The sequence below is a fragment of the Nicotiana sylvestris genome, chromosome 10 (genome assembly GCF_000393655.2).
Source record: "Nicotiana sylvestris chromosome 10, ASM39365v2, whole genome shotgun sequence".
In the NCBI taxonomy this organism is placed as follows: Eukaryota; Viridiplantae; Streptophyta; class Magnoliopsida; order Solanales; family Solanaceae; genus Nicotiana; species Nicotiana sylvestris.
Window position 1 is genome coordinate 9,806,816 of NC_091066.1, and position 27,827 is coordinate 9,834,642.

Genomic DNA, 27,827 nt, shown 5'->3' on the forward strand with positions numbered 1-27,827 from the left:
GAGCACTTTTCCATTTAATAAGCATTTTAGGAATCTAAATATATATTTGGTATGTTGCACACACTTTTAATTCTAGACACCAAGATTCTCGAGAATTACATTCTAAAGTTTAATCAATCAAACTAATACTACTAATTTTTACACACTTTCTCCTCGTCACAACGCGCGCACACACACTCTCTGTCTCCCTCGGAATACCCTGCCTTATATATCGTCTCCCCGAAGTTTCCCCGAGCTCTCGCTCTCTCTCTCTCTCTCTCTCTCACACACACACGCCATTTAAACAGCTACTGTGGATTCCGTTTGTTTATTTCCCTTTTCTGGAGATCTTATCTTAAAAGCTAAACCAGAAATCGTGTAAGAAAATTACCCTTTCCTTTATGCTGATTTTTATCCCTTTTTTTATGGTTTTAAAAATGCTCATTTTCCCTTTCTGTTGTTCCTCTCTTTTTGGCGTGTGCAAAAATTCCTAAAAAAACCATTGAAAACATTGAATTCTAGGGCATATTCTTTCAAAATAGTACTACTAACATTTATGCTTTCTAAAACTCCAATCTTTATTTCACAATTTTCCATTTTGCAGGGTGCATTTTACAGGAGAATGATTATTGAAAAAATTGTGGATTACAGGGGTTACCTGGAAACAGCCTCTGTACCCTTCGGTTAGGGGTAAGGTCACATAGTTGTTGTGGGTCGTTGTTGTAGGGGTTTCCGCTAATTTTTAGTAACTTTTTTGGTAAATATTTGAATACCCATCTTTCAGTTATGTTGAAAAATGCAAGCTCTGTCTTCTGAGTTGTAATTTTCAACTTGAGGGTTTCTTGCAATTTGTATTCAAGATTGCATATTCGGAGCTATTATGTTTCAAGATTATTAAGTATGGATAAAGAGAAGTGTGTAGGGGGTTTATTGCCTCCATCAGGAAACTATTCGCTCTTTTTGCCTTCCGGGAGTAGTTATAGTGTAAAGTCTGAGCCATCTGGATCATCAAATTTACCTCCTTTAGGGCCTGTACCTGCTTCAGAACCAAAAGCAAACCAATTTAGTCATGATATTAGTCGAATGCCAGATAACCCACCTAAGAATTTGGGTCATCGACGTGCCCATTCGGAGATTCTTACACTTCCTGATGATATAAGTTTCGATAGTGATCTTGGTGTTGTTGGTGGACTGGATGGACCGTCTTTGTCTGATGAGACTGAGGAGGATTTCCCCTCTATGTATCTTGATATGGATAAGTTTAACTCTTCATCTGCTACTTCTTCATTCCAAGTGGGTGAGTCATCTTCGGGCTCATTGCAAGCTCCAGTGATGGGTTTTACAGCTTCAAGGACTGACAATGTTACTGCCGCTGTTAGTGAAAAGCCAAGAGTCAGACATCAGCATAGTCAGTCCATGGATGGTTCAACTATAATCAAGCCGGAGATGCTTATGTCAGGAGGAGAAGATCCATCTTCAGCTGAGACTAAGAAAGCCATGTCCGCAGCAAAGCTTGCTGAGCTCGCTCTTATTGATCCGAAACGTGCGAAGAGGTAACTCCATCTGTTGCTCCTTTGTTTTTTGCTGTCTCTGACATTATTCACAATTTAACCAGTATCATAGCTTGAGCAACCATTTGGATTTGCTTCTATAATACTTTGTCATGCACGAGATGAAATCCTCATTGGAGATTTGGCAACTGAAAATGGTGGAGGCTGGGGGAGCTAAAGCTGTGAACATCCTGATATGATCTGGTTATTATGCTGCAATGTAGTTTGTTAAATGAATACTTTCTGTATTTGTTGACTTTAATTAGTGTTTTATTGGTGGTGAGTTCATTTTAGTGATGTTTCGTTTTCAACTGTTTATTACCTCCAATCACTTTGCTCCTCGAACTTTTCTGATTTTTAGTATTTTGAAGCATTCGCTCTTCACTCTTTCTAAAGTCTTCGCCCAGGGCCTCTTCTGTCAACTTTTCGCTTTAATGGCTGAAAGATAAAATAAATCCTATTAGCAGTTGAATTTAGACATGTTGTTCACAAGATTTACCTATAGGAAGTAAGAAGCCAAAAACAGCTGTTTGAAGCCCTTCATATTAGCTTATCTTGGCCTTCATTGATGGGAAGGACGTCAAGCTACTATTGTCAGCCCCCTATCGGTAATTTTGTTTGAGATAGATGCTGGGGTGCAAATTGCTTTATTTATGCTTCATTATTCTTGTCAGCACCCAATTCTATAAGACCGCGACATAGTACCTAGTGGGCTAATTGACCACGCGAATGCTGTGTATCATACTAGCTATCATTACAACCTTCAGTATAGCTAGCTCTTGTGAGTGATATAAAGTACTATGATGAAGTTAACATATACAACTCCAGTCTTAAATCGAACTGAGATACACCCATTATCAAGCTCATGGAACATGACTGCAGATTTCAGACAACTGACAAAAAAGGAAAGTCTGGATAACCCATAAAGGCACACTGAATAAGAAGTGAGGTTCACCGTTCACCAACTTTAGAAGTAAAGAGTGAGTCTAATGATCCACTGAACAAATAATCTTCCTTAAACTATCGGGTCAAGAGTTAGATAGCCACGTGCAATGCCATACTGAAGCTGAAAACTAGTAATAGTAAATATATTCTGAAAGTATGGCATTGGAAGTCCTTCCTTCAGAATATATTTACAGTTACTTGTTTTCAGCAGAGAGGACTTCCAATGCCAATACTATTAGAATTTTCTGAAGGGAGGACTTCCAATGCCATTTTCTGAAAGTGGGGTATCTGAAGTCCTCCCTCTAGTGTTCCTTGCTCTTTAGGTCCTTGCAGTGTTGTGAATAGCGTGAAGCGAGGAAAAGCGACAACCCCCATTTCACGAAAAGCGAGAAGCGAGAAGCGAAGCGCCCACTTTTTTTAAGTGAAGCAGAATTTTAAAATAAATAAATAAATAAATACGGCATAGACAACACATGTAATTGTAGGCAAATGTTCAATACTTCAATTAAAAAACTAAAGAGTAGCATCAATTAAAGCACAAAATGAGCATCCTATTCTTCTACAAGATTGTCAAATTCTTGTATTCCACTATCATTATTATATTGCTCGTCATCTTCTTCAACTTCATCTTCTTCATCAACTAGGGACAAAGTAGTTGCCTGTTTTCCCTTCCTCTGTGAACTTGAAGTTGAGGTACTCCCCCTCAAACCATAAATCCTCTCCCCAATTCCACGCGCCTCCGCAACATCACCCCAAGTGAAATCAGAAGTATCCTCAAATACTTCTTCATCTGCATGATCTTCCGGGACTCCAGTTAGCCATTCTTTAGCATCATCGATGTTGTCCAAACTAATTGGATCAATTACATTGCGAGCGTTGTAACGACGCCTCAATGTTCTATTGTACTTAATGAAGACTAGATCATTGAGACGCTTCAAGGTTAGTTTGTTCCTCTTTTTGGTATGAATCTGCAAATAATAAGTAATTAGTAAGATTAGGACAATTGAGATATAATTTAATTATCTCAATATACTAAATCTTTCTTATTAGTTCTTACATGCTCAAACACGCTCCAATTCCTTTCACACCCGGATGAGCTACATGTTAGACTTAGAACCTTGATGACAAACTTTTGTAAATCTGGAGTGGAATGACCATATTGCTTCCACCATTCAACTGTAGAAGTAGAACAATTTTTCAAAACATAATATTGATAAAGAAATAACTTATTAACCATAAAACAACATATAAGCGCTCGCTCACCTGGTGACTTCGTCTTTCTTTGTCTAATGGCCATGTTTCTTCCAAAAAGTTGCTCAGCATTCCTATAAATACTAAATTGCTCTGTGATTTTATCTTGCACGGATTCTTCAGGTATCAACTTCTCAATACATTCATAGTATCCATTCCACAAAGGTTCATCTCTTAGAATCCTCTTTTCATTGTCATAAAATAGTTCCGGGTTCAAAACAAGTCCAGCTGCATGCAAAGGGCTATGAAGCTTACTATCCCACCTTTTATCTATGATCTCAAAGACTCTTTTGTATTTTCTTTGATCACTAAAAGAGGCTTGAATAGCCTTCTTTGCCCTATCAATTGCTTCGTACAGGTAGCCCATTGGTGGCCTTTGCTCCCCATCCACCAAACGAATCACTTTAACTAAAGGGCCACCAATCTTCAATGCATGAACCACATTGTTCCAGAATGAAGGAGAAAGTATAATATCTGCAGATTCTCTCTCTCGAGCTTCCCTTCTATAGGCACTACTAGTGTACTCATCTGAAACAAACAACTTCTTCAAATTGCTTTTTTGCTCATACATCCTAGCCAAAGTCAAGAAAGCAGTAACAAATCTTGTCTTTGCAGGTTTCACCATGCTTCTTTGTTTAATGAATCTCTTTATCATATTCAATAACAAAGGCCTTTGAACAATATAGGAATGCACTCTAATTGCCTGATTAAAGACAGTACTGAAGGGTCTTTCCTTGAAAATATCACCGAAGATCAAATTAACAGAATGTGCTGCACACAGAGTCCAATAGATATGCGGGTAGCAAGCAGACATCATATCACCAGCTTTAACATTTTCACTGGCGTTGTCCGTGATAACTTGAACAACATTTTCTGCTCCAATAGAGTCTATTGTACTCTTGAATAAGGAGTACATTTTGGTTGAATCAGTCGAAGAGTCGCTTGCATCAACGGACTCAAGAAACAGGCTTCCCTTTGGAGAATTCACTAAGATATTGATGATCATTTTTCCATTTCTCGCTGTCCACTTATCCATTATAATGGAACAACCAAACTTGTTCCATTCTACTTTGTGCTCCTCCACGATTTTGTTCACCTCTGCCATTTCTTTTTTTAGATATGGCCCACTAACTTCATAATAAGTTGGAGGCTTCATTCCTGGGCCATATTGGCCTACGACCTCAATAAAAGCAGCAAAAGTGTCAGTATAATTAACACAATTAAAAGGAAGACTTGTATCATACATCCACCGGGCAAAAAAGGTAACTGCACGGTCCCTCAAAATCGCTTTTGCATCAACTTGAGGATTACCACTTTTTCCTCCCTTATCTCCAGATTTTTGCGGGAAGTAACAATCCATAGGACCTTTGGTCTTGCCAATAGATCCACAACTAGAAGACATTGGTGGAAGCATCCTTCCCCGCTTTTGTGATTTTGGTGGAAGCGACGAAGCATCGTCACCTTCTTCTGTTTCATCATCATCATCATCATCATCAAGATTATAAAGTTCTTGTTCATGAATCATTTGAGTCTTTAACTCTTTCTTTTTTTGAAGGTATGGTTTCAATTTCACATGCCCCGGAACTTTAGGACAACATGCGACATTTGGATCACCACCGATTAGATGCGCTTTTTGACGATAGATTCCTCCATTTGTAATCTTATCACAAAAAAGACATCTAATGGCCATCTTGTTGGTCTCGTTAACTCTTGCAGAGTAAGCCCAAGCCGAGTCATTCCTATCTTCTTTTGGCGCCATTAAAAAAACAACTACATAACACATAAGAAAAGCCATAAGAACTAAGAATAAAAGACATAATAATTGGGCAGAAATTGGGCAGAATTTTTCTGAAAAAAATTCGCCAGCATTTCGGCGCTTTTTGGACGTTTAGAAAGAAAAAGAAAAAGAAGAAGAAGAAGAAGAATGAAAATAAATATGGAAAACATACCTGGTGAAACTAAGTTGTTGTTGTACTGTTGAAGTCTTGAAGAAGAAGAAGAAGAACCCTAGTTTGCTGCTAAAGAAGTCGAAGAAGTGCTAAAACAGAAACAACGATTTGGGTCTTTTAATTGAAAAAAGACTTTAGGTCTTTTAATTGAAAAAGCGTCCGCTTCGATCGCTTCTATGCGCTTCACCGCTTCTCACTTTTTAGAGAGAAGCGGTCTCTTATGCATACCTGAGCCACTTTTAATGGCAGTAGCGATACCCCTTCCGCTCTGCTTCGCTTCTCGCTTAAAGCGAGGAAGCTCCCGCTTTTTTTAACACTGGGTCCTTGTGTTGATATATCTTGGTCTCATCACTTGTCTCTAATGAATCCTTCAAGAATTTATCAAGAACAAATAAACCTGTGGTTCATTGTTAGATTTGTCCTAATTTTCTGCCTCTCAAAGATGAGGAATTTCGAGTCAATGTTGAATGTTATCCAAGTGTAAATACTATTATATTAGAGTTTTATATTGCATGAACTAGGTAACAATAAATAGTGACTTATGAAATAGTAGGATTATTTGTCAAAAAATGAAAATTGTGCTGTTAGCTGCTTTAGTAGGATGAGATACATGGTTCGCCTGGCGGATCATCCCATTAGATGCATGTTGCTACCTTATATAATTGGGTTGTGACAAATATGGTATTAGAGCTTGTTTTGCATTAAGATAGTGAGACAAAACCTCAGAATGGATACTGAGTCGCTAAGGGATATTTATATGACATCCATAATAGAGGGTGAACTGATGAGAGTGGGTCGAGTAAATGACTGTCAGTCTTATAGGTTGGGAAGCTTTTGAAGGAGAGGTGCATATGACACCTTAGACAAACTCCACTTTGAAAATGGAAGTGATATATAAGATATAGCACAAGTTCACACGGTATGCCCACATTTAGGCTAGAATCTCCAAGGGACAAATTCGTGAATTCTGTTGGACCAAAGCAGACGGTACACACCATGAGTTTAAGTTGTGACATTTTCTTAAGGGTTGGTTTAATGTTTGACTTGTTTGCCAAAGGAAATGTGCGCTTTTTTCTTTCTTCGTCTCCTACTCTTCCTTTTTATGATGTGGGGGAACAGGGCACTGGATTTGGGTGGGAAGGAGGCGGATGGGATACAAACTCGGTCTGTTTCCTTTCCCCGTATGTAATTACTTCAGATGTTTCTGAGGTTAATTGACTTCAAACTATCACTCTTTGTATTCAACATTCAATTTCTTCGGTCTTGCTTTCTTTTGGATATCAATACTTGTTTATAGAGTAATAAAAGGAGGTCAAAAGAGGGGTATGGGTTTCTCAGGCTTTGTTTTTCTTTCAAAATGTTATGAATGTGCTCTATATTGCGTAATATGGCACTGACTATTCGGAAGTCATGTTAGCAGTGTTATCAAAGGCGCGCTTAAGCCCTAAAGCGAGGCTCAAAACATTTTGAGCGCTTCGCCTCGCTTAGCGGGCGCTTTAGTGTTGTCATCAAGGGACCAAGACATACTTTTCCATGCCAATGAGTGTAATCCTGAAGAAGAGACACTAAACAATTGATATTTCACTTTATCATAAAGTTTCTTCAATTTATTTGTCCATGTATTTGGTATTCATGCTTATAGATATTAGTCTTGGACAACACAAACACATTTGTAGTTTTTCTCAATTTGCGCCTTTCTTCATTAAAGCTCACGCTTTATTTGCGCTTTGTGCTTAAAGCCCCAAAACACCTTAGAGTTTTTTTTGCGCTTGCCTTTGATAACACTGCATGTTAGGAAACTGTAGCTATTTGGAAGTTCTATTAGGTTATATGCATTCCTTTCCCGAATGACATTGTATTCTTTTAATATTAGTTATATAGGCAGGTGTGGCTCTGGTGCTCATTTTTAAGTTGCATTGTTGGAAGTTAGTCTGAAAGCTGATTGTTCGGATGGCTTAAAATTCTGAAAAGTTTGTGTGGTAAGCAAAATATCTTGTATTATGAAATTGTACACCATTGCTATTTTAGATAGGTACTACACCATTGTTCGTCTGGATCATTTATCCTTTCCTTATCTACCGAGAAAAAAAGGTGTCCTCCCTTTCCAGGGTGATCAGTTTTTTCTTTTTACCGCGTGTAGTAAAAGTTATTAATCCTGGTTTTCTTAACTTCCTCCGCCATCTGACTTATGCCTTCTTCCTCCCAAGGTCTCAAATTTGGTGTCCAACAAGCTCTTAAAAGTGACTGAGGATTCTAAACATCTGCATTTGATGTCTTAATTCTATTTAGTTTAACGGGAAATTTTTTTGTTTGCTTGTTGAAGTATTTTTTAATGCTTTAAGTCGTCCAATGCTTTGAAGTCTCTCTCTCTCTCACACACACTTACTCTCATTTTGAAAATTGTCTGGCATGGTTCAAAATTCAAGTAAATTTAATACTCAAACAAATGTCCTACTACTGCTGCATTCTCACATTCTTGTCTGTGCTTCACTATACAGAATTTGGGCAAACAGGCAGTCGGCTGCCAGATCAAAGGAAAGGAAGATGAGATATATAGCAGAGCTCGAGAGGAGAGTGCAAGCTCTGCAAACAGAAGCGACTTCTTTGTCTGCTCAGTTGACCCTGTTGCAGGTATACATCAGAGCTTTCACAGCTATGCAGTTCCTTTTTTTTTTTTAAAACTTGTATTGCATTCTTTTCATGGACATGGTTGAAGAGATGGAAGTAAGTAAATCCTTGTTTTCTTGGTCTTGTATATGCATAGCATATGAATGTATATACATAAATACATATATAAATGTATATTCAACTTCTTCTATTTCTCTAATGTGCAATACGCACATATAAAAAGCTAGGTTTTGATATATCTGCATTTGTTTTCCATATGGAACAGAGAGATACAAATGGTCTGAGTGCTGAAAACAATGAACTTAAATTGCGCTTGCAGACAATGGAACAACAGGTGCACTTGCAAGATGGTAAGAAACTAAACATGACTTCGTCTTCTCTCTCAGAAAACTGACTAGTTTCTTCATCTCTTACTCCGGATGTCAGATAATTCTCCCCTTTCTTCCCGCCTCCTGATTTTGCTGCAAAATGTGCCGTTTCATCAACATCCCCTTTGAATCTATATAGTTCAGATAATTCATGCTGATTCAAATAGGATTACTATTTGGATCTGATAAGTATTATGGTGTGCTTTGTTTTCAAGTATACTTTAATTTTAGGAAAAAGTTAAGTGAAATCAAAGTTGAAATACTTCAGCTTCACATTGCATGTTTGATTGACTTTTCTGGTTAAACTAATGCAGTAGTTCCTTAAGTGCTCTTCATCTTTGTTGTCCATAAGCGCAGGATCCAAAACTGGTTGACCCTAATATTGAACAATTCTTGCAATTAAAATATCGATAATAATTCGTAGTGAAGTCTGTGAATTCTAATAGTTAGGATGTGGAGGTTCGGATGCATGCCGATAATTTAAAGTTGATTCTTTTAGATATAATGTTTTGGTTCTGGTTTTGGAGAAGGGAAAGAAAAGGGGTCTTAGTAGTTTTAGCTTTAGAGTTAATTCGAGCTACAATTCGTTCTATCTGATGAGGCTCCCAATCAGGGGCGGATTTTGGGGGCAGAGGGGGTTCCCTTCGCTGGAAAATTGCATTGGACATATAAGGCAAAATTAGTTTTATGCCTCTATATTTTTCAGCTTTTACATTTTTTCTCTCTCTACTTTCAAGCTCTCAGGCACACTCCCCGAGGAGCCCGAGAACAAGGAATCTTAGCTTTCCTTGAACACCATTAGACAGCCCTCGAAATTCCGACCACCCCACTGAAATCTTTCCGATGAAGGAGCCGTCACGCGCCGCACTTTCCGGCGACCCAGTCGCCACGCGCCGGGCGTGTGAGTCAATTTCCGGCAGCTTTTCAAAAAAAATTTTTTGGGCAGCTCCCACTACTGATAATTCCGACCAGATCTGTACAATTTTTTCAGATTTCCGACGACTTTTTTTTTTTTTTTTCCGGGGAGCGGGAAACCTTGATTTTAGTCCAAATTTCAGTTTCTTTCACCTCAACAACTCAACTGTGATAACCATCAAACACTCCTTATAATTTCCATAACCTGAACATCTGGGTTGTACATTATGGGAGACAACCGGATTTATTTCAACGCAGGTTTCAAATCTTTTGACATCACCAGGTGGAATTCCAACAAAGATGTATGGTTTGAATGGGTGGAGAGAAGCCGCAGCATGATGAGACGTTCATCCATGGGCAGAAAGGTAATGGAATGGATTTGTTTTGTACTTAAAGAAGCGTCGACAGATCAAATGAATTTAGTGAAGCGATGGAAGTACAAGGAACATATGTCAGAACATTTATGTACCAGGAAATACAACGTTCATGGAAGATATATGAGCATTCTGTCACTGAAGGGAGAAGGGAGGTCTGTTATTATAATTCCAGAGTTAGCTTTGAATGCAGGTTGGAAAGACATAGCAGCTAAGATAGAAAGATTCATACATCAGACCCCCAAAATGAATCCCACAGTCCCACCTAGAATCACTGTGGACAACTATCCTTATGTCAAAGCAATCAAGGAGAGTAAATGGCAATCCAATACCCTTCGAGAGGCAAAGGTCAGCATAAACAATGAAGATATCTCTGTTGTGGAACCGACAGGTAGCGAGGATTCTGGTTTACTAAAAAGATGCATTGTCGGGTCTTTTGGGAGAAAAATCAATGAGAGACCTACTTTAGCAGACATAAGGCGATGGGCTAGTGCTTCATGGAACAAAGCATATGGAGTAAACATGTATGAAATGACAGACAACATGTTTCTTTTTGAATATCCAAACAGATTCATGTCGGAGCAGATTTTGCAAGGAGACTGGAGATGGAAAAAGTTCAAGCTTCATCTGGAATGGTGGAATCATACTGTTGGATACATTCCAAACTCACAAACTGCGGAAACATATTGGATTAGAGCCATGGGGATTCCTTTACATCTATGGTCACAAAAGATCTTCAAAGAAATAGGAGATCTCTGCGGGGGATGGATAGCTACTGAAGAAGAAACTGATCTCAAAAATCATCTTAAGTGGGCAAGAATTAAAATTGTTGGTGATGACAGAAAGACTCCCAATGAGGTTGGGATTGAAAGAGACGGTATCAAAATTTTCATCCCAATCTGGGCTGAAAGACAGGCAAGATATGAGCTGAAGATGCAAGAAAACGATCAATGTTTTGAAACAGAGAGATATTTGAAAAATCAAGTGGGGTGCACCATATTGCAAAACACTGATAAAGGAAAGGCAAGTGTGCAACTTACACAAGGTTCGAGTTCGATGAATCAGAGCAGTAAAGTGGCAAACAACTCTGACTTGGCTGCACAAGTCATTTTTAATGATCTCTCGTATGAGTTTTCTGATGATATTAGGCTGAAGCCTTATATTGAGGAAATGGGAGGACCTTCTTACTTGGGGGCAAAAGAGTCCAGCCCAGGGGATCCAATCCCCAATGCAAACCTTGAAAGTATGCCAAAGGCAACACTTAACAGTTGCAGTCAGCCAGAAGGTGGAGCAGAGATAGCAAGATTGGAACAGAAGGCAGGGGAGCAGATCATAAACACAATTATGGGGGAAGATCAAGTTGGAAGTGCTTCGGAACAACTAAAGCACTTTAGCTCTGTCCAAGATTGGGAAATCGAGGAGGTGAATCCGATAGCAGTTCAACAACACAATCCATTAATGGATAAAGACATGGATGCAACACTATGGGTCCATCAAAATATGATCAAATTGGGGAAAATGTTTGGAGTAGATTTTCAAGGCCATGAAGAAGAAGCATTGGAGTTGTTAATGCAAATTGACAGTTGCAGACAGGTTAGAAGGGTGGAGACAGAGTTGGAGGTGAAGAGACAAAGGTTCAAAGGATCACTAGAATTAAAAGGGTTAACTTCGTTTGATGTCAAATTCAAGAGTGACGGGAAAAGGAGTAGGGGAAGAGATGTATCAATCATTTCAATATGAAGATATTTCAAGGTTAATTCCGCTAGCCGCTAAATATTATGAAAAGACCTTTAGCATATAATAAACTAAAGGACCCCACCGAAATTGGTATCAGAGCTAAGAATAGTACGATAAATAAACATTTACTCTAAGAAGTAAAATCATGGAAAATAACACTGAAATTGATAGTACAAATCCGCAAAAAATATCCATAAACAATGAGTCAATTACATTAAATAGACATATTAAAATAACTAAAAAATTAAGGAAAATAAGAAAGAAACTAAAAAAACTATACCTAGAATATGAATATCTAAGTATTACAAAAATAGACAAAGCTAGGTTATCTGGATTAATTGATACAATATCTAAAACAGAATACAAATATATTTACTATCTTAAAAATAAAAGATGAATAAAGAAGAGTTCGCACTAGAAGAGAAAACATATGAAAATCCAGAAGGATTAAAAATAACAATAATATTTTCCAACTTAGGAAGAAGATACAAGAAAATAGGAAATAACCTAAACTTAATGTTAGAAAAAGAAACGGTAAAACTAGAAGATAGTTTAAGCGCAATGGTAGAATAACAAAAGAAAACGAAGAAATAGATAGAAAACGAGAAACTAAAGAAATACAACAGCAAGCTAAAGAAAAAATACAACAGATAGAGGAAGTAAAAACACTAAAATAACAGAATTAGAAAAAGAATTAGAAATACTAAAACAGCTATATACAAATAAACTAAAAGAAAAGGAAAAACGTAAAGAAGAAGAACAAGAGCTAAGACTGACAAATGAAATAGAAAAATTTAAATTACAGTTAGAAGAAGTACAGGATAATCCACCGAATATAAGCATAAACGAAATAAATGACCAAGGTGATAACGACAAAGATCTAGGAGAAGACTATTCAGAAACAAGTGAGACGTACACGGAACTTATAGAAAAAACAGAAAAGATAAAAACAAATCCAGAAATAAATACAGGAGATATGACCGAGGATAAACCAAGCACATCAGGAATAAAAAATCCAAGGCAATTAAACCCAACCTATTACAGAGTAAGTTATGATTCATATGATAGGAACAAAACATTATGGGATAAAAGGCTAAATAGGAAATGGACACCAAGACAGATAACTGAACAATGTAATTTTTTAGATCTAGATTGTGTAGCAGATATAAATAAAACAATCCAATTGTGGATAGGATATATCTCAAAACAACTAATAGATAATAAAATAGTAATAGCTGAAACACCAGGATATATAGAAAGAACACTCATAGGAACAGTAAAACTATGGCTACAAAATTTAACAAGTGAAAGCTTAGATACATTAAGAAGTAATAAAAAACTTGATGGTACAGTTGCAACAACAGTCACAGAAATATTGAATAAATATGAAATAGCGATAAGAAATGAATTTAGTAGTATGACAACGGAAGTAGAAGAACAAAATAAAGAAAAAACTACAAATAGAAATTTAATGACAAAATTAGCAATATGTAATATGTGTTATATAGACGAATATACTTGTGCATTCAGAAACTATTATTATAAAGGAACATATAGTCCAGATGAAAGTAAAGAAATAAGAAAATTATATTTTACCAAATTACCAGAACCTTTTAGCTCAAAAATAATAAAAAATTGGAATGAAGCAGAACTAGCAGATACTCTAGGAGCTCGAATAAAATTTCTACAAAATTGGTTTATAGAATTATGTGAAAAATATAAAGAAAATATCAAAATGGATAAAATATTAGTAAAAAATTTGGCATGCTGCAAAAATAGAATAGCACCCCAATTCGGATGCACAGATAAATATTACAAAAAAGAAGGAAAGAGAAAAAGATATAAATCCAAATATAAGTATAAGAAACCAAGAGGAAGATATTATGTGAAAAATTACAAACATAAAAAACCATATAGAAAAAAGAAAAAACTAACAGAATGTACTTGTTACAATTGTGGAAAGCTAGGACACTTAGCTAAAGATTGCAAATTACCAAAAAACCCAAAGAAGAAACAAATTACCGAAATAATAATAGACAATGATAAATATACACAAATGGAATATATAGATTATGAATTAGGAAGTGAAGACAGTATATATGAATTATCAGAAAATGAAAAGGATATAAATAATAATATAATAGAAGAATCAGACGAAGAGAATTATGACTGAAAAGGATATACAAATCATACAACAAGAAGAACACCAAGATGAACAATCTTCAGAACAAAAAATAATATTTGACACCACCATATTTGAACAAATAAAAGGAAAAGAATTGGATCTAAGCATAGACAAAATACTAAAAGTACCAACAATAAAGAATTGGTTTAAAAGACAAAAAGAAGAATACTATGTAGTAAGCCAAAGAGAACATATAATAGACTGTAAATACATTAAAGGTAAAGCAAGAATACCAATATTAAATAAAAAACTATTAAATAAAGAAATACAAGATATAAAAGCAAAAAACCCAATAAAATACGTACATTTAGGAGGAACAGAGATACTAATAAAAGCATGTTTTAGAGAGGGAATAGATACCCCTATAGAAATATACTTGGCAGACGATAGAATTGTACAACCTATAGAAAAAAGTATAATAAGTGCAGTAAGAGGTAACTTAATATACCAAAAATTTAAATTCATAGTAAGTGCCAACTATTCAGTGGCAATAGATGATAAAAATATAGATAAATCATTAGTTCTATACTGAAAAATGTCTGGAATAGAACTAGCACCAGGAAGTAAGATATTCACAGCAAGATGTAAAAATCTATATGTCTTAACAACAAAACATAAGATAACAGCTAAAAATAAAATAAATAAAATTAAAATAGAAAATCCGTTCGAAAGAATAGTATCAGTTATAGACAACAATGATTATAGTTATAAGGAAATGGATATAGAAGAAAACTTAGAAATAGTAAAAGAAAGATTAAGCACGTCAAAACGAAAGTAATGAAATACCAGAGACATCATCAAGAATAAGTACATCAAGAAGAATAGATTACATAACTCCACAAAAATTAATAGAACAAAAAATAGAAGAAATAAACCCACATCATTATTATATAACAGGAATAATGGACCAAAGAAAATATTTAATATTGATAAATACAGGACAAGAAGAGAATTATGTTATAAGAGAATTAATACCAGAAAAAGAGATAGTAACAATAGAACAGCAATGTTCAGAATTACCAAAAGCACTAAGAAAAAATGAAGAAACAACTGAAAAAGAATTAATTATTGGAGGAATACCAATATTAATAAATTTTAAAATATATCAAGGAGATAAAAACATTACACTAGGAATAAAATGGTTAGAAAAAGTCAAACCATATAAATTAGAAGATAGACAATTAACAATAAGTTATGAAAACAAAAAGATAATAATCAGAAGAACCTTAATATAACGCCAAAAATATATATACTTGCCAAGATAATAGTAGAAAGATATTATAATAGATATTATACACCTATGATGGATACAGGAGCAGAAGCTAACATGTGTAAACATAATTGTCTACCAGAAAATAAATGGGAAAAGCTAAAAACCCCCTAGTAGTAACAGGATTTAACAATGAGGGAAGTATGATAACATACAAAGCAAGGAATCTAAAAATACAAATATGAGATAAAATATTAACCATAGAAGAAATATATAGTTATGAATTCACAAATAAAGATATATTATTAGGAATGCCATTTTTAGATAAGTTATTCCCACATACTATAACAAAAACACATTGGTGGTTTACTATCCCGTGTAAGCAAAGGATAGGAGCAAAAAGAGTAAATAATAAATTGAGAAAAACAACACCCTGGATTAAGGGAAGTGAGAAAATTACTCAGAAATTAGAAAATATGACACAAAGCAACCATAATATAGAGATAATCATTTTCTCAATAAACAAGATAAAACTACTCCAAGATAAATTAGAACTACTATATAATGATAATCCCCTACAAGGATGGGAAAAACATAAAACAAAAATAAAAATTGAACTAATAGATGAAAATAGTATAATAACACAAAAACCTTTAAAATACAATTTTAATGATCTAACAGAATTTAGAATACATATACAGGAATTATTAGACAATAAGTACATACAAGAAAGTAATAGTAAACATACTAGCCCAACATTTATAGTGAATAAACATAGTGAACAAAAACGAGGAAAAAGTCGAATGGTTGTAGATTATAGAAATTTAAATGCAAAAACGAAAACATATAATTATCCGATACCAAATAAAATACTAAAAATCAGACAAATACAAGGATATAACTATTTTAGTAAATTTGACTGTAAATCAGGATTTTACCATTTAAAACTAGAAGACGAATCTAAAAAGTTAACAGCATTTATGGTACCACAAGGATTTTACGAATGGAATGTATTACCATTTGGATATAAAAATGCACCAGGTAGATACCAACATTTTATGGATAATTACTTCAACCAATTAGAAAACTGCATAATATATATAGATGATATACTATTATATTCTAGAACAGAGAATGAACATATAAAACTACTAGAAAAATTCATACACATTGTAGAAATATCAGGAATTAGTTTAAGTAAAAAGAAAGCAGAAGTAATGAAAAATCAAATAGAATTCTTAGGTATACAAATAGATAAAAATGGAATAAAAATGCAAACTCATATAGTACAAAAAATAATTAACTTAAACGAAACACTTGATACGAAAAAGAAAGTTACAATCATTTTTAGGATTAGTTAACCAAGTAAGGGAATATATCCCTAAATTAGCAGAAAACTTAAAACCATTACAGAAAAAATTAAAAAAGGATGTAGAATACCATTTTGACGAAAAAGATAAAATACATATAAAGAAGATCAAAAATATGTGTAAAAAATTACCAAAACTATATTTTCCAGATGAAAAAAGGCACTTCACATACATAGTAGAAACTGATTCTAGTGACCACAACTATGGATGAGTTCTAAAATATAAATATGATAATGAAAAGATTGAACACCATTGTAAATGTTATTCAGGATCATACACGGAACCACAATTAAAATGGGAGATAAATAGGAAAGAACTATTTGGATTATATAAATGTTTGTTAGCATTTGAGCCATATATTGTTTATAACAAGTTTGTTGTAAGAACAGAAATACACAAGTAAAATGGTGGATAACACGGAAAATACAAGATTCAGTAACTACGAAGGAAATAAGAAGGCTTGTATTAAATATACAAAATTTTACATTTACAATTGAAGTAATAAGGACTGACAAAAATGTTATTGCAGACTACCTATCAAGACAAAGGTACCCAAACTGATGAAAGCCAAGAAACAAAAGATTTATTTGCAATCCTTACTACTCTATCTTTACAGATGGATGGTATGGGAAAAAGATTACAACAGCTAGAGAAAAGCCAGCCAAGTCAGCAGCATGACTATAAAGATGCGGAGCTAAGTCGATCGGAAGACTCAAAACTTCCAGAGTTAGAAGGAGACGTTGGAAACTCCAAAAAACCCATAACAAAGTTTGTTTATATACAACTGCAGGTACAAGTAAACAAGTTAACAAGAAGCCACATACCAATGTCAATTTAAATAACATATTTGATAAACCAATTACTCCGAAAAGGCCAAAAGAAACAATAGTTAAGACACCACAAACCTCAACCTATGCCAACAGCCTACACCAAAATAAAAAAATATACAACCATATTACCCAGACTTATATTGAAAATATATACAAAATCCAAACATTTCTAAACCTTAACCCCAGAGCAACTACTACAACAGATCCAACACAGGACTATATAACCCAAAAACTCCAAGGATATAATAGACTTATTGCACATCCAAAAACTAGATCCAATTTAGTAAAAACATGTTACAATTACGGATTATTTAGCACGGTATATACCTATGATGGAGAAGAGATAAGTGGAATACCAGAACTATATAAAGCATTTATTACATTTAAAAGAATTACAAAAGGAAACCTATTTTTTATAAAATTCTATACAGCACCAGCTGAGATACTATACGATGAAATAAAACCTATTATACAGGTTGTAAAAATAGGATTGACACGAGATATGATAATACCAGAAGAAATAGAACAACAACCAGAAATACCAAAAATCGAGATACCAGGTTTTTACGCCAACAAAAGAATAATTGGAATAGAAACTATTATCCAAGAACTAGCCAACAATTATTTACAAGAAAATGCTATTTGGAGCTACTACTTAAGAGATCAACTAATGATATATGCGAATTCAAGAGAACTACGACAAAGAGATATGGATGAAGTCCAAAAATGGATTTTATCATTACTAAAACCGGAGATACAACCAACTACAAGAGCACTAAAGAAAGGATTTATTTCCAATGAATTATTGACAAAATACTGCAAATTAGTAGGGCACAAATACCCAGATCATATATGTTCAAAATGCAACGGAGAAGATAATCATGTACCAGAAGTACAACTGGAATGAAGATATCAGCCTAAAGACAAATGAGGAAGACAGCTATTGCAAACAGACAATGTAAAAAGTCGTAAAGTTAAATAGTACGAGCCATATTCATGAACAGTAAAGGTCGTTCATGAAGAGTCGTTTAAGTATGTAAAAAGTCGTAAAATAAATAGTACGAGTCATATTCATGAACAGTAAAGGTCGTTCATGAAGAGTCGTTTGTAAACAGTAAGAGTCGTTTAAAGCTTTCTATATATAGTTTGTAAATCCGAGGAAGAGAGGACACACCCTCACCTTCTCTCTCTTATAAGAAATATTTGAGTAAAAAAGAAGTCTCTTTAACAAACTATGGAACATTCAAACGAGTTACAAGATCAGGTAAGTTTATTCATAATCATGTCTAACTAAACTTTTATATTCCTTATAATCTCTTGAATATCATAACTGTTTATCATGTTATAGTACTGTTATAAAGAACATCTTGAGAAAGTTTGCCATGTCTAATAATGCTGAGAGTAGTTAAGCCCAGACTATGTCATCCTAAGGTCGAAGCCGGTAGGCAAGGAAGCCGTTTAGGGGAGTAGACAGAGTTGAGGCGCTGTTAGGGTAAATGATTGAAGCAAGAAAAACATGGTAGTGACCAGAAAAGATTGTTCAGTATAACTTATTAAAAAATGATAAACTCTATGATAAACAAAGAGGTTAGAGGGAATATGTTTAGTAAACACATGATAAGAATAAAGAAAAATAACAATCTTATGAGCAACCACACATAGCTGCTAGATAACAATAATGATTACAAAATACTCATATTATATACTTTTAACCAACTTAATAACGATATTAGAAGAAAAATTTACGATATTTTAATTACTTTTGAAATAATAAATATAATGGAACAAGGATATATAAAACTAATTCTATCAGAAGAAATAGACGTCTTAGATTTATATGAACTAGATTTATATTCAGATTAATGATCAGTTACGAATATCTCAAGTACTGGTTACGAACTTTAGAAAATATAAATTTATTAAAAAAAATTATTAAAAGAAAATATAGAAGAATATCAAAAAACCCAAGATATCCAACACTTAGAATACACGAGAGAAAATATAAAAGAAATTTCAAGGTTAATTCCGCTAGCCGCTAAATATTATGAAAAGACCTTTAGCATATAATAAACTAAAGGACCCCACCGAAATTGGGAAAAGACCTTTAGCATATAATAAACTAAAGGACCCCACTGAAATTGATATTCAAGAGATTATAAGGAATATAAAAGTTTAGTTAGACATGATTATGAATAAACTTACCTGATCTTGTAACTTGTTTGAATGTTCCATAGTACATGTGTATACAACTCATATACATGTGCTAGCTATGATGTAGTACATGTGTATACATGTGCTACACAACTTGTATTACACATACTATACAACTCATATACATGTGCTAGACAACTTGTATGTCAACACTCCCCCTCAAGTTGGAGCATATATATTGATCATGCCCAACTTGTTACAGATATATTCAACACGAGCTCCATTCAAAGCTTTTGTGAAAATGTCTCCCAATTGATCTCCAGTTCTAACATGACCTGTAGAGATGAGCTTTTGTTGAATCTTTTCACGAACAAAGTGACAATCTATTTCAATGTGCTTAGTCCTTTCGTGAAATACAGGATTAGAGGAGATATGAAGAGCAGCTTGATTATCACACCACAACTTTGCTGGCAATGTAGTTTGGAAGCCAACTTCACTTAATAGTTGATGTACCCATACAACCTCACACACAGATTGTGCCATAGCTCTGTATTCTGCTTCCGCACTAGATCGAGATACGACATTTTGTTTCTTACTCTTCCACCAACAAAAACGCAATATCCTGTCGTGGATCTCCTATCGGCTTTTGACCCTGCCCAATCTGCATCTGTGAAACACTCAATGTTAGTGTGTTCATTATTCTTATATACTAGACCCCGTCCTGGAGATCCCTTTAGATAACAAAGAATCTGCTCCAGAGCCGCCCAATGCCTGACTGTTGGGGAAGACATAAACTGACTCACAATGCTGACAGAGTATGCGATATCGGGACGAGTTACTGTAAGATAGTTCAGTTTCCCAACCAATCTCCTATATTTCTCTGGATCTTCGAATAACTCACCGTCTTCTTTCACGAGTTGTGTGTTAGGAACCATTGGCATGCTGCATGGTTTAGATCCCAACTTTCCAGTTTCAGCTAACAAGTCAAGAGTATATTTCCTTTGGGACAAGAAGATGCCTTTCTTGCTCCGTGTAACTTCAACTCCCAAAAAATACTTTAGTTGCCCTAAATTTTTCGTCTGAAATTGAGTGTGAAGGAAAGACTTTAGAGTTGAAATTCCTGTAATATCACTTCCAGTAATAACGATGTCATCAACATATACTACCAATAAAAGAATACCATCATAAGACTTTTTATAAAACACCGTATGATCGCAATTGCTTTTCTTCATCCCATATTCTAGAACAGCCTCACTAAATCTGCCAAACCAAGCACGGGGACTCTGTTTCAGCCCATAAAGAGATTTTCGAAGACGACATACCTTTCCACACTCCCCCTGAGCAACAAACCCAGGTGGTTGCTCCATATATACTTCTTCCTGAAGATCTCCATGTAGAAAAGCATTCTTTATATCAAGCTGATGCAGAGGCCAATCATAAGTAGCTGCCATGGAAATGAATAATCGAACAGAAGCTAACTTGGCGACCGGGGAAAAAGTATCCAAATAGTCGACTCCATAGGTCTGTGCATACCCTTTTGCAACAAGGCGTGCCTTAAGGCGAGCTACTGTCCCATTAGAGTTAAACTTAACAACAAATACCCACTTGCACCCAATAGCCTTTTTGTTAGTGGGCAGATCGGCCAACTCCCAAGTACCATTCTCATCTAAAGCCATCATCTCTTCTATCATTGCATCATGCCAACCTGGGTGGGACAATGCTTCACGAACAGTTTTAGGTATCCTAGCAGAATCTAATGATGCAATAAACGAGCTAGAAGAAGTAGACAAATGGTCATAAGACACAAAAGAAGAAATAGGATAAGTACATTGTCGTGTACCTTTGCGAATGACAATAGGAAGATCCAAACTAGGATCTGAAACACAGGAGGTTGGATCTACCGACGAAGCAGAAGTAGGTAAAGGATCGGGTTCTGAGGTTTGTTGTCGCCAGGTATACACACGAAGAACAGGTGACTGCTCGGATGGTCGATCGAGGGAAACGGGTGACTGAGGAAGAGGTGTTGGAGAACTAACTAGATGTGTGACAGTGTAGACCAAAGTATCATCTTCTTCCTCAGGACTGTTATAAACATATGAAGAAAAGAACGGATAATTTTCATGGAATGTGACATCGGCAGACACTAAGTACCTTTTGAGATCTGGAGAATAACACCGATAACCTTTCTGAAGACGTGAGTACCCTAAGAACACACACTTAAGGGCCTTTGGATCTAATTTAGTTACCTGTGGACGAACATCACGAACAAAACAAGTACAACCAAATATTTTGGGTTCAATAGGAAATAATGGCTTAGAGGAAAAAAGAATGTTGTAAGGAATATTACCATGAAGTACAGAAGATGGCATACGATTTATTAAAAAACAAGTTGTAGAGACGGCATCAGCCCAAAAACATTTTGGCACTTTCATTTGAAAGAGGAGTGCTCGGCCTACTTCAAGAAGATGTCTATTTTTTCGTTCCGCAACCCCATTTTGAGAAGGGGTGTCAACACAAGAAGATTGATGTAGAATACCATTTGTAGCCATATAATCTTTAAACAAATCCGAAAAATATTCTTTTGCATTGTCACTCCTTAAATTACGAACGGAAACATTAAAATGAGTTTTTATTTCAGCACAAAAAGCACAAAAAATTGAAAACAACTCCGAACGATTTTTCATTAAATATAACCAAGTAACACGAGAATGATCATCCACAAAGGTAACAAAATATCTAAAACCAGTTTTAGAGATAATAGGACATGGACCCCAAACATCGGTGTGAACTAACTCAAAAGGTAAGTCGACCCGTTTATTGACTCTAGAAACTTTAGGAAGGCGATGGTGTTTAGCAAACTGACATGACTCACAATCTAAAGAGGAAATACTCTGAAACTGAGGATATAACTTCTTCAAACTAGACAAGGATGGATGACCCAATCGACAGTGTACATCAAAGGGAGACAACACAGTTGAACAAGAAATGGATTTCGGCACCTGTGATTCAAGAACATAGAGACCCCCAGACTCAGAACCTTTACCAATAATCTGCTTCGTCGTAAGATCCTGAAAAAGACAATAATTGGGAAAAAATGAGACACAACAATTTAGAGTACGAGTAAGTTTACTGACAGATATTAGATTGAAAGAAAAATCAGGCAAATTTAAGACGGAACTAAGGGAAAGAGAAGATGTTGGGTTAACAGTGCCAGACCCTAAAACATATGAGGTAGACCCATCGGCTAAAGTAACTGTGGAACATTGGGTATGCAACTGAAAAGTGAAAAAGAGTTTAGAGTTACCTGTCATATGATTCTGTGGCACCAGAATCAATGACCCATTTGGATGACGAAGAGAGGAGACACTTAGTGGTTTTACCTGACTCGGGGATAGTATTGATAGGAGGAGATGATGACTGAGATGGTGAAATAGTCTCGGAAGTGGCGATGTTGGCATACTGAGATCTTTTGTTCTTATTCTGAAGCTTCACACAATAACGTATGGTATGACCGAGCTCATGACAATAAAAACATTCAACTTCCCCTTGCTTTAGGTCTCGACTATCGCTACTCCGATTGCGATTACTATGACTCTTATTCTTTTGGACGCAGCTAAGCAGAGCACCACTATCGATCGTGGCTGTCGGACCTGGATGAGACTTTTCAGTACGCAACACTCTTGTAAAGGCCTCTTTCAAGGAAGAGATAGCAGTCCCAGATAAAATTTGCGATTTGGCCCCTTCAAATTCGGGAGAAAGACCAGAAAGGAAACTCATGACCGCCAGTTGTTCACACTGAGCCTGTTGTACCTTCACATCTGGACTAAACAACAATATAACATTAAGCTCATCATACACCTTCTTAAACTCTGAGAAGTAAGTGGTGAGAGAGCGATCTTGCATGGATGGATGGTAAAATGCCTGGCACACATCATACATGCGAGACAAGTTTCCTTTGCCAGAGTACAAAAAATCTAAATAATCCATTAGATCCTTCACATAATCACAATGAGAAACTAGATCATTTACCTCACTGTGCATCGAATTCTTGATTTGGAGAAACAATTTTGCATCCTCCTTTAACCAGACTGATTTAGTCTCATCCTTGGGTGGATCATCAACCAAGTGGTTCTTCTTTGTCGATGCTCCGCAAATAGAGACGGATCGTCTTACTCCAATCCATGTAATTGGAACCCATGAACTTATTCTCCGTAATTTTGGACATAACCGGAATGACATCAACGGTAGGTTTCGTTTCAGTCATCTTGCACCCGAATAATAGCAGAATCAAATAGTCAAGAACAGTGCATTGAACAGTGAACAGTGATATTTGAACAGTACAGTGAACAGTGAATAGTAATATTTGAACAGTGAACAATACAATGAACAGTGCCGGAACAGTGATCTTGGAAAATGAAAGTTGGCAGGAAAAAAAATTCTGACAGTACCACTTTGGTCGGAATAGTGAGTAAAAATCTGTAAAGAAGCGGCCGGGGCAAAAAATGGTCGGAAATAGTGAAATAGAATCAAAGCAGCGAAAGACTGTTCTGAACAAAAATAATTCGAACGGGGAAAAAAAATTCCCAACAACAAACTGATGAAAAAACTTCAATGCTCTGATACCATGTTAGAAACCAAAGAAGTTCTATATTTCATATCTAGAAGAGAAGATTACAAGGCCTATTTATAATACTAATTCACCTAATCTATTAGTTGTCATACACCTAATTACACCTACTATACAACTCATATACATGTGCTAGCTATGATGTAGTACATGTGTATACATGTGCTACACAACTTGTATTACACCTACTATACAACTCATATACATGTGCTAAACGGCTAAAGTCAGTGGGTGGGTTAAAGGTTTTGAGGTAAATAGGAGTGGGGCAAACAATCTAGAGATCACACATCTCCAATATGCTGATGATACTCTAGTCTTCTGTGACGCTGAAAAGGAACAACTTAGATTCCTAAGGATCATTTTGGTCTTATTTGAGGGAGTCTCAGGATTACACATCAACTGGAGAAAGAGCAATATTTCCCCCATTAATGAAGTTAACAACATGGAGCAACTGACACAGATAATTGGAGGAGAAGTAAGGTCCCTACCAACTATTTACCTTGGGATGCCTCTTGGTGCAAGATCCAAATCAAAAGAGATCTGGAATTCAGTCATAGAAAAGTGTGAGAAGAAGTTGTCAAGATGGAAATCGCAATACCTATCATTGGGGGGCAGGCTAGTTCTAATCAACTCAGTATTAGACTCACTTCCTACCTATATGATGTCTTTGTTCCTAATTCCAGCCGGCATTTTACAGAGATTGGACAAACTTCGAAGATCATTCCTTTGGCAAGGTAATAAGGAGAAAAGTCTTCCATTTAGTTAAATGGAAGACACTCACAATGGCTAAAAAACAAGGTGGTTTAGGAATAAGGAATTTGAAGAATCAAAGCAAGGCTCTTAGAATGAAATGGTTATGGAAGTACTCTCAAGAACCCCAATCTTTATGGGGCAAAGTGATCAAAGCTAAGTATGGTGAGGAAAATAACTGGGTGTCAAAAAAAGTCAGAAAATCATATGGAGTAAGTGTGTGGAAATCCATCAGAGAACTTTGGCCTATAATGAAGAATCACTCCTCCATAAGAGTGGACAACGGAAGGAACACATCATTCTGGAATGATAACTGGTTAGGAAACGGAAGCTTAAAGGAAAGATACCCCGATATGTTTGGTTTAGCACAAAACCAGCAGAAGATAGTAGCTGATATGAGGAGTCATCAAGGATGGGAAATCGCTCTAAGAAGACAGTTGAATGACTGGGAGATAACAAGATTAGCTGACCTTTACAAAGAGCTGGAAGCATTTAAAGGATTACAGGAAGGTTTTGATTCACTTTGGTGGCAGAGGCACAACAGAGAGGTTTACCGGGTGAAAGATGCATATAAGATTTTGAATCATAATAATCAACAGGTAGACCCATGGCCTTGGAAACATATATGGAAAACAAAGATACCATACAAGGTAGCATGCTTCACTTGACTACTAGCAAAGGAGGCGGTATTAACCCAGGATAATCTCATAAAAAGGGGAATTTCTTTGTGTTCAAGATGTTTTCTCTGTGGGGAAAATGCTGAAACTGTCACCCATTTGTTTCTACATTGCAAGATTACAGACCAACTATGGAAAGTCTTTATTAGTCTTAGGGGCATTTCATGGTCAATGCCTTACAGGCTTAAAGATGTCCTTTATAGCTGGGAAGAAGCTGGAGCCGAAGCAACTAGTAGAGATAGATGGAGGACTGTCCCGGCTTGTATCTGGTGGACAGTTTGGAGGGAAAGGAACGCTAGATGTTTTGAAGATAGAAGCAATCCAGTGCAGAAAATCAAACTCAATTGTATTCTTCTTTTTTGTTTTTGGTGTAAACAGATTTACACAGAAGATACATTGACAATCATAGACATACTAGGATCTTGTTAGGTCTCAAATATGAACATCTACTATTCCTCTTCATGTAAATTTGGTTTTCTGTGCAACCTATGTACTGATGTTTTAAATATATACAATAGTTACCAATTCAAAAAAAATAATGTTTTGGTTCTGAAGGTTTGGTTATTTCAGATATTTGAACTTTCAAAACTTTTGTTTGTCTAGCCAAGCACTGTCATTATAGTATTATTGATTATTCAGAAAATATATATTTTATTCTCCTTGATAGGCGCCAATATATTAGGTCCTATTCTGTTAATTGGTATTAGTTACTTTTAAAATTTGAATAGGCATACATTTCTAAGTAAGATAATATCCTAAACAAGTAATTCTAAGGCGGTGCCGCACTTTCCTATTCTAGAATGCCAGTGCCAAATTAAAATCACCTTAGAAAGGAGAGTGCATCACATAAGAAAAGAAGGCTAACTTTGGTAAATAATTGTTTTCAGGTTGTGGGATGCAACCTTAGAACTCAGAGAGAAATTTTTCTTCACCTAGTGGATTCAAAGAAATAGACCATGTCAGAAAGATAACGCAATATGGCCGCGATCTTTTAGCCCATTAATGGGCCTTTACATATAAGTAAAGGACATGAATACATGCCGCATCTCACGGGATTAAACTGAATTATTTTCCACGGGATTAAGCATATTACTTAAGTTTTAAAGATCATTGGGAAGGAAAGTCAGCACTGAATTCAAGGTTTATTGTGACTTTTGCAATCTCTTACCAGTCCAATCAAAGTTCAGCAGTTTGACAGAGCTTTAACAATGTTGGGCATCACCAAGTAAATGCCTGAATTAGCATAATTAGTGTGCCAGAAATCAGTTACCTCCTGTAGCAAAGGAGCAAATATATGCATCCTCTGCTACTTCTGTTGTCGTGCATTGATTGGTCAACATGTTCTCCAGCTCTTTTGTGTCGGAATTACTTTTACCTCTTCATTTTTCTTGTCAAACTGCATCCTAGTCTCGTACAATGCTGACAATTCACACCTGTGGAAACCCGAAGGCATAGAGATAGATGTGTTAAATACCTCGTTGCTACAACTGATTAGGAGGTTCCACCTGACTAACTTAGTGGTTAAGTGCTTCTGTGCAGACTTTCTATGTGAAATGGTGTTCCTTGGTCTATGATTTCCCTGTAGTGCTTATTGGGTTCTTGAATGCATGACCAAAAATATTTAAGCAATTTTTTTTTTGAACATTGTTCTCTTTGTTTTTTCTGCATGTATGTAGCATTGAATGATGCACTTAAGGATGAAATACAACATCTCAAAGTGCTAACTGGCCAAGGCTTAGCAAATGCTGGACCTATGATGAACTTTCCAGCATCCAATAATGGAGGCAATCAGCAATTTTACTCTAACAACCATGCAATACATGCGTTATTGACGGCACAACAGCTTCAACAGCTCCAGATACATTCTCACAAGCAGCAACACCAGTTTCAGCACCATCAGCTCCACCAGCAGCAACAGCAGGAACAACGATTGCAGCAAGCTGGAGATATAAAATTGAGAAGTTCAAGTTCATCTGCTCAAAATGATCATGCTTCTGATAACGGAATGGATTAAAAAGTGCAGACAGACATGGCCGGACCAGGCAATGAAGATTTAGTGCATGTTCGAGCCTTCATGATGTCATATAGCTCAGCTTTCTTTTGATTAGCTTTCATTAGCTACTCTCCGACGTTGTACTGCTCCCTAGGGTCTTGGTGAAATTGTAGTTGAAATTGCGAAGCTGCATTCATTTTGCATGTCGTATTTGACATGGACTTGTTCATATAACCTGGATCTTTAGGCTTAGCTCATTTGTACTTAAAACACTAAGCACCTACTGTGCTTTCAGTGTATCATCTGTTCAGCAATGGAGACAACGTGTTTTGGTGGTA

The 27,827-nt window shown here is 35.8% G+C and overlaps 2 protein-coding genes and 1 long non-coding RNA gene across 3 annotated transcripts; 1 reads left to right on the forward strand and 2 right to left on the reverse strand.

Annotated features, from left to right (window-relative positions):
- The first annotated feature begins 220 nt into the window (after positions 1-220).
- On the forward strand, positions 221-27,827 carry LOC104212961 (probable transcription factor PosF21). The gene is made up of 5 exons (XM_070160672.1): positions 221-357; positions 584-1,532; positions 8,173-8,305; positions 8,568-8,652; positions 27,173-27,827. Exons 2-5 carry the CDS (start codon positions 880-882, stop codon positions 27,508-27,510), a joined length of 1,209 nt encoding a protein of 402 aa, XP_070016773.1. The 5' UTR covers positions 221-357; positions 584-879; the 3' UTR covers positions 27,511-27,827.
- LOC104212960 (uncharacterized) lies at positions 2,842-3,863 on the reverse strand. The gene is made up of 2 exons (XM_070160703.1): positions 3,532-3,863; positions 2,842-3,442 (listed from the first exon to the last, which is right to left on the reverse strand). The coding sequence occupies exons 1-2, from the start codon at positions 3,769-3,771 to the stop codon at positions 3,026-3,028; spliced, it is 657 nt and encodes a 218-aa protein (XP_070016804.1). The 5' UTR covers positions 3,772-3,863; the 3' UTR covers positions 2,842-3,025.
- On the reverse strand, positions 21,860-23,572 carry LOC138880484 (uncharacterized). The gene is made up of 2 exons (XR_011403183.1): positions 23,472-23,572; positions 21,860-22,510 (listed from the first exon to the last, which is right to left on the reverse strand). It is a non-coding gene; the product is annotated as an uncharacterized lncRNA (long non-coding RNA).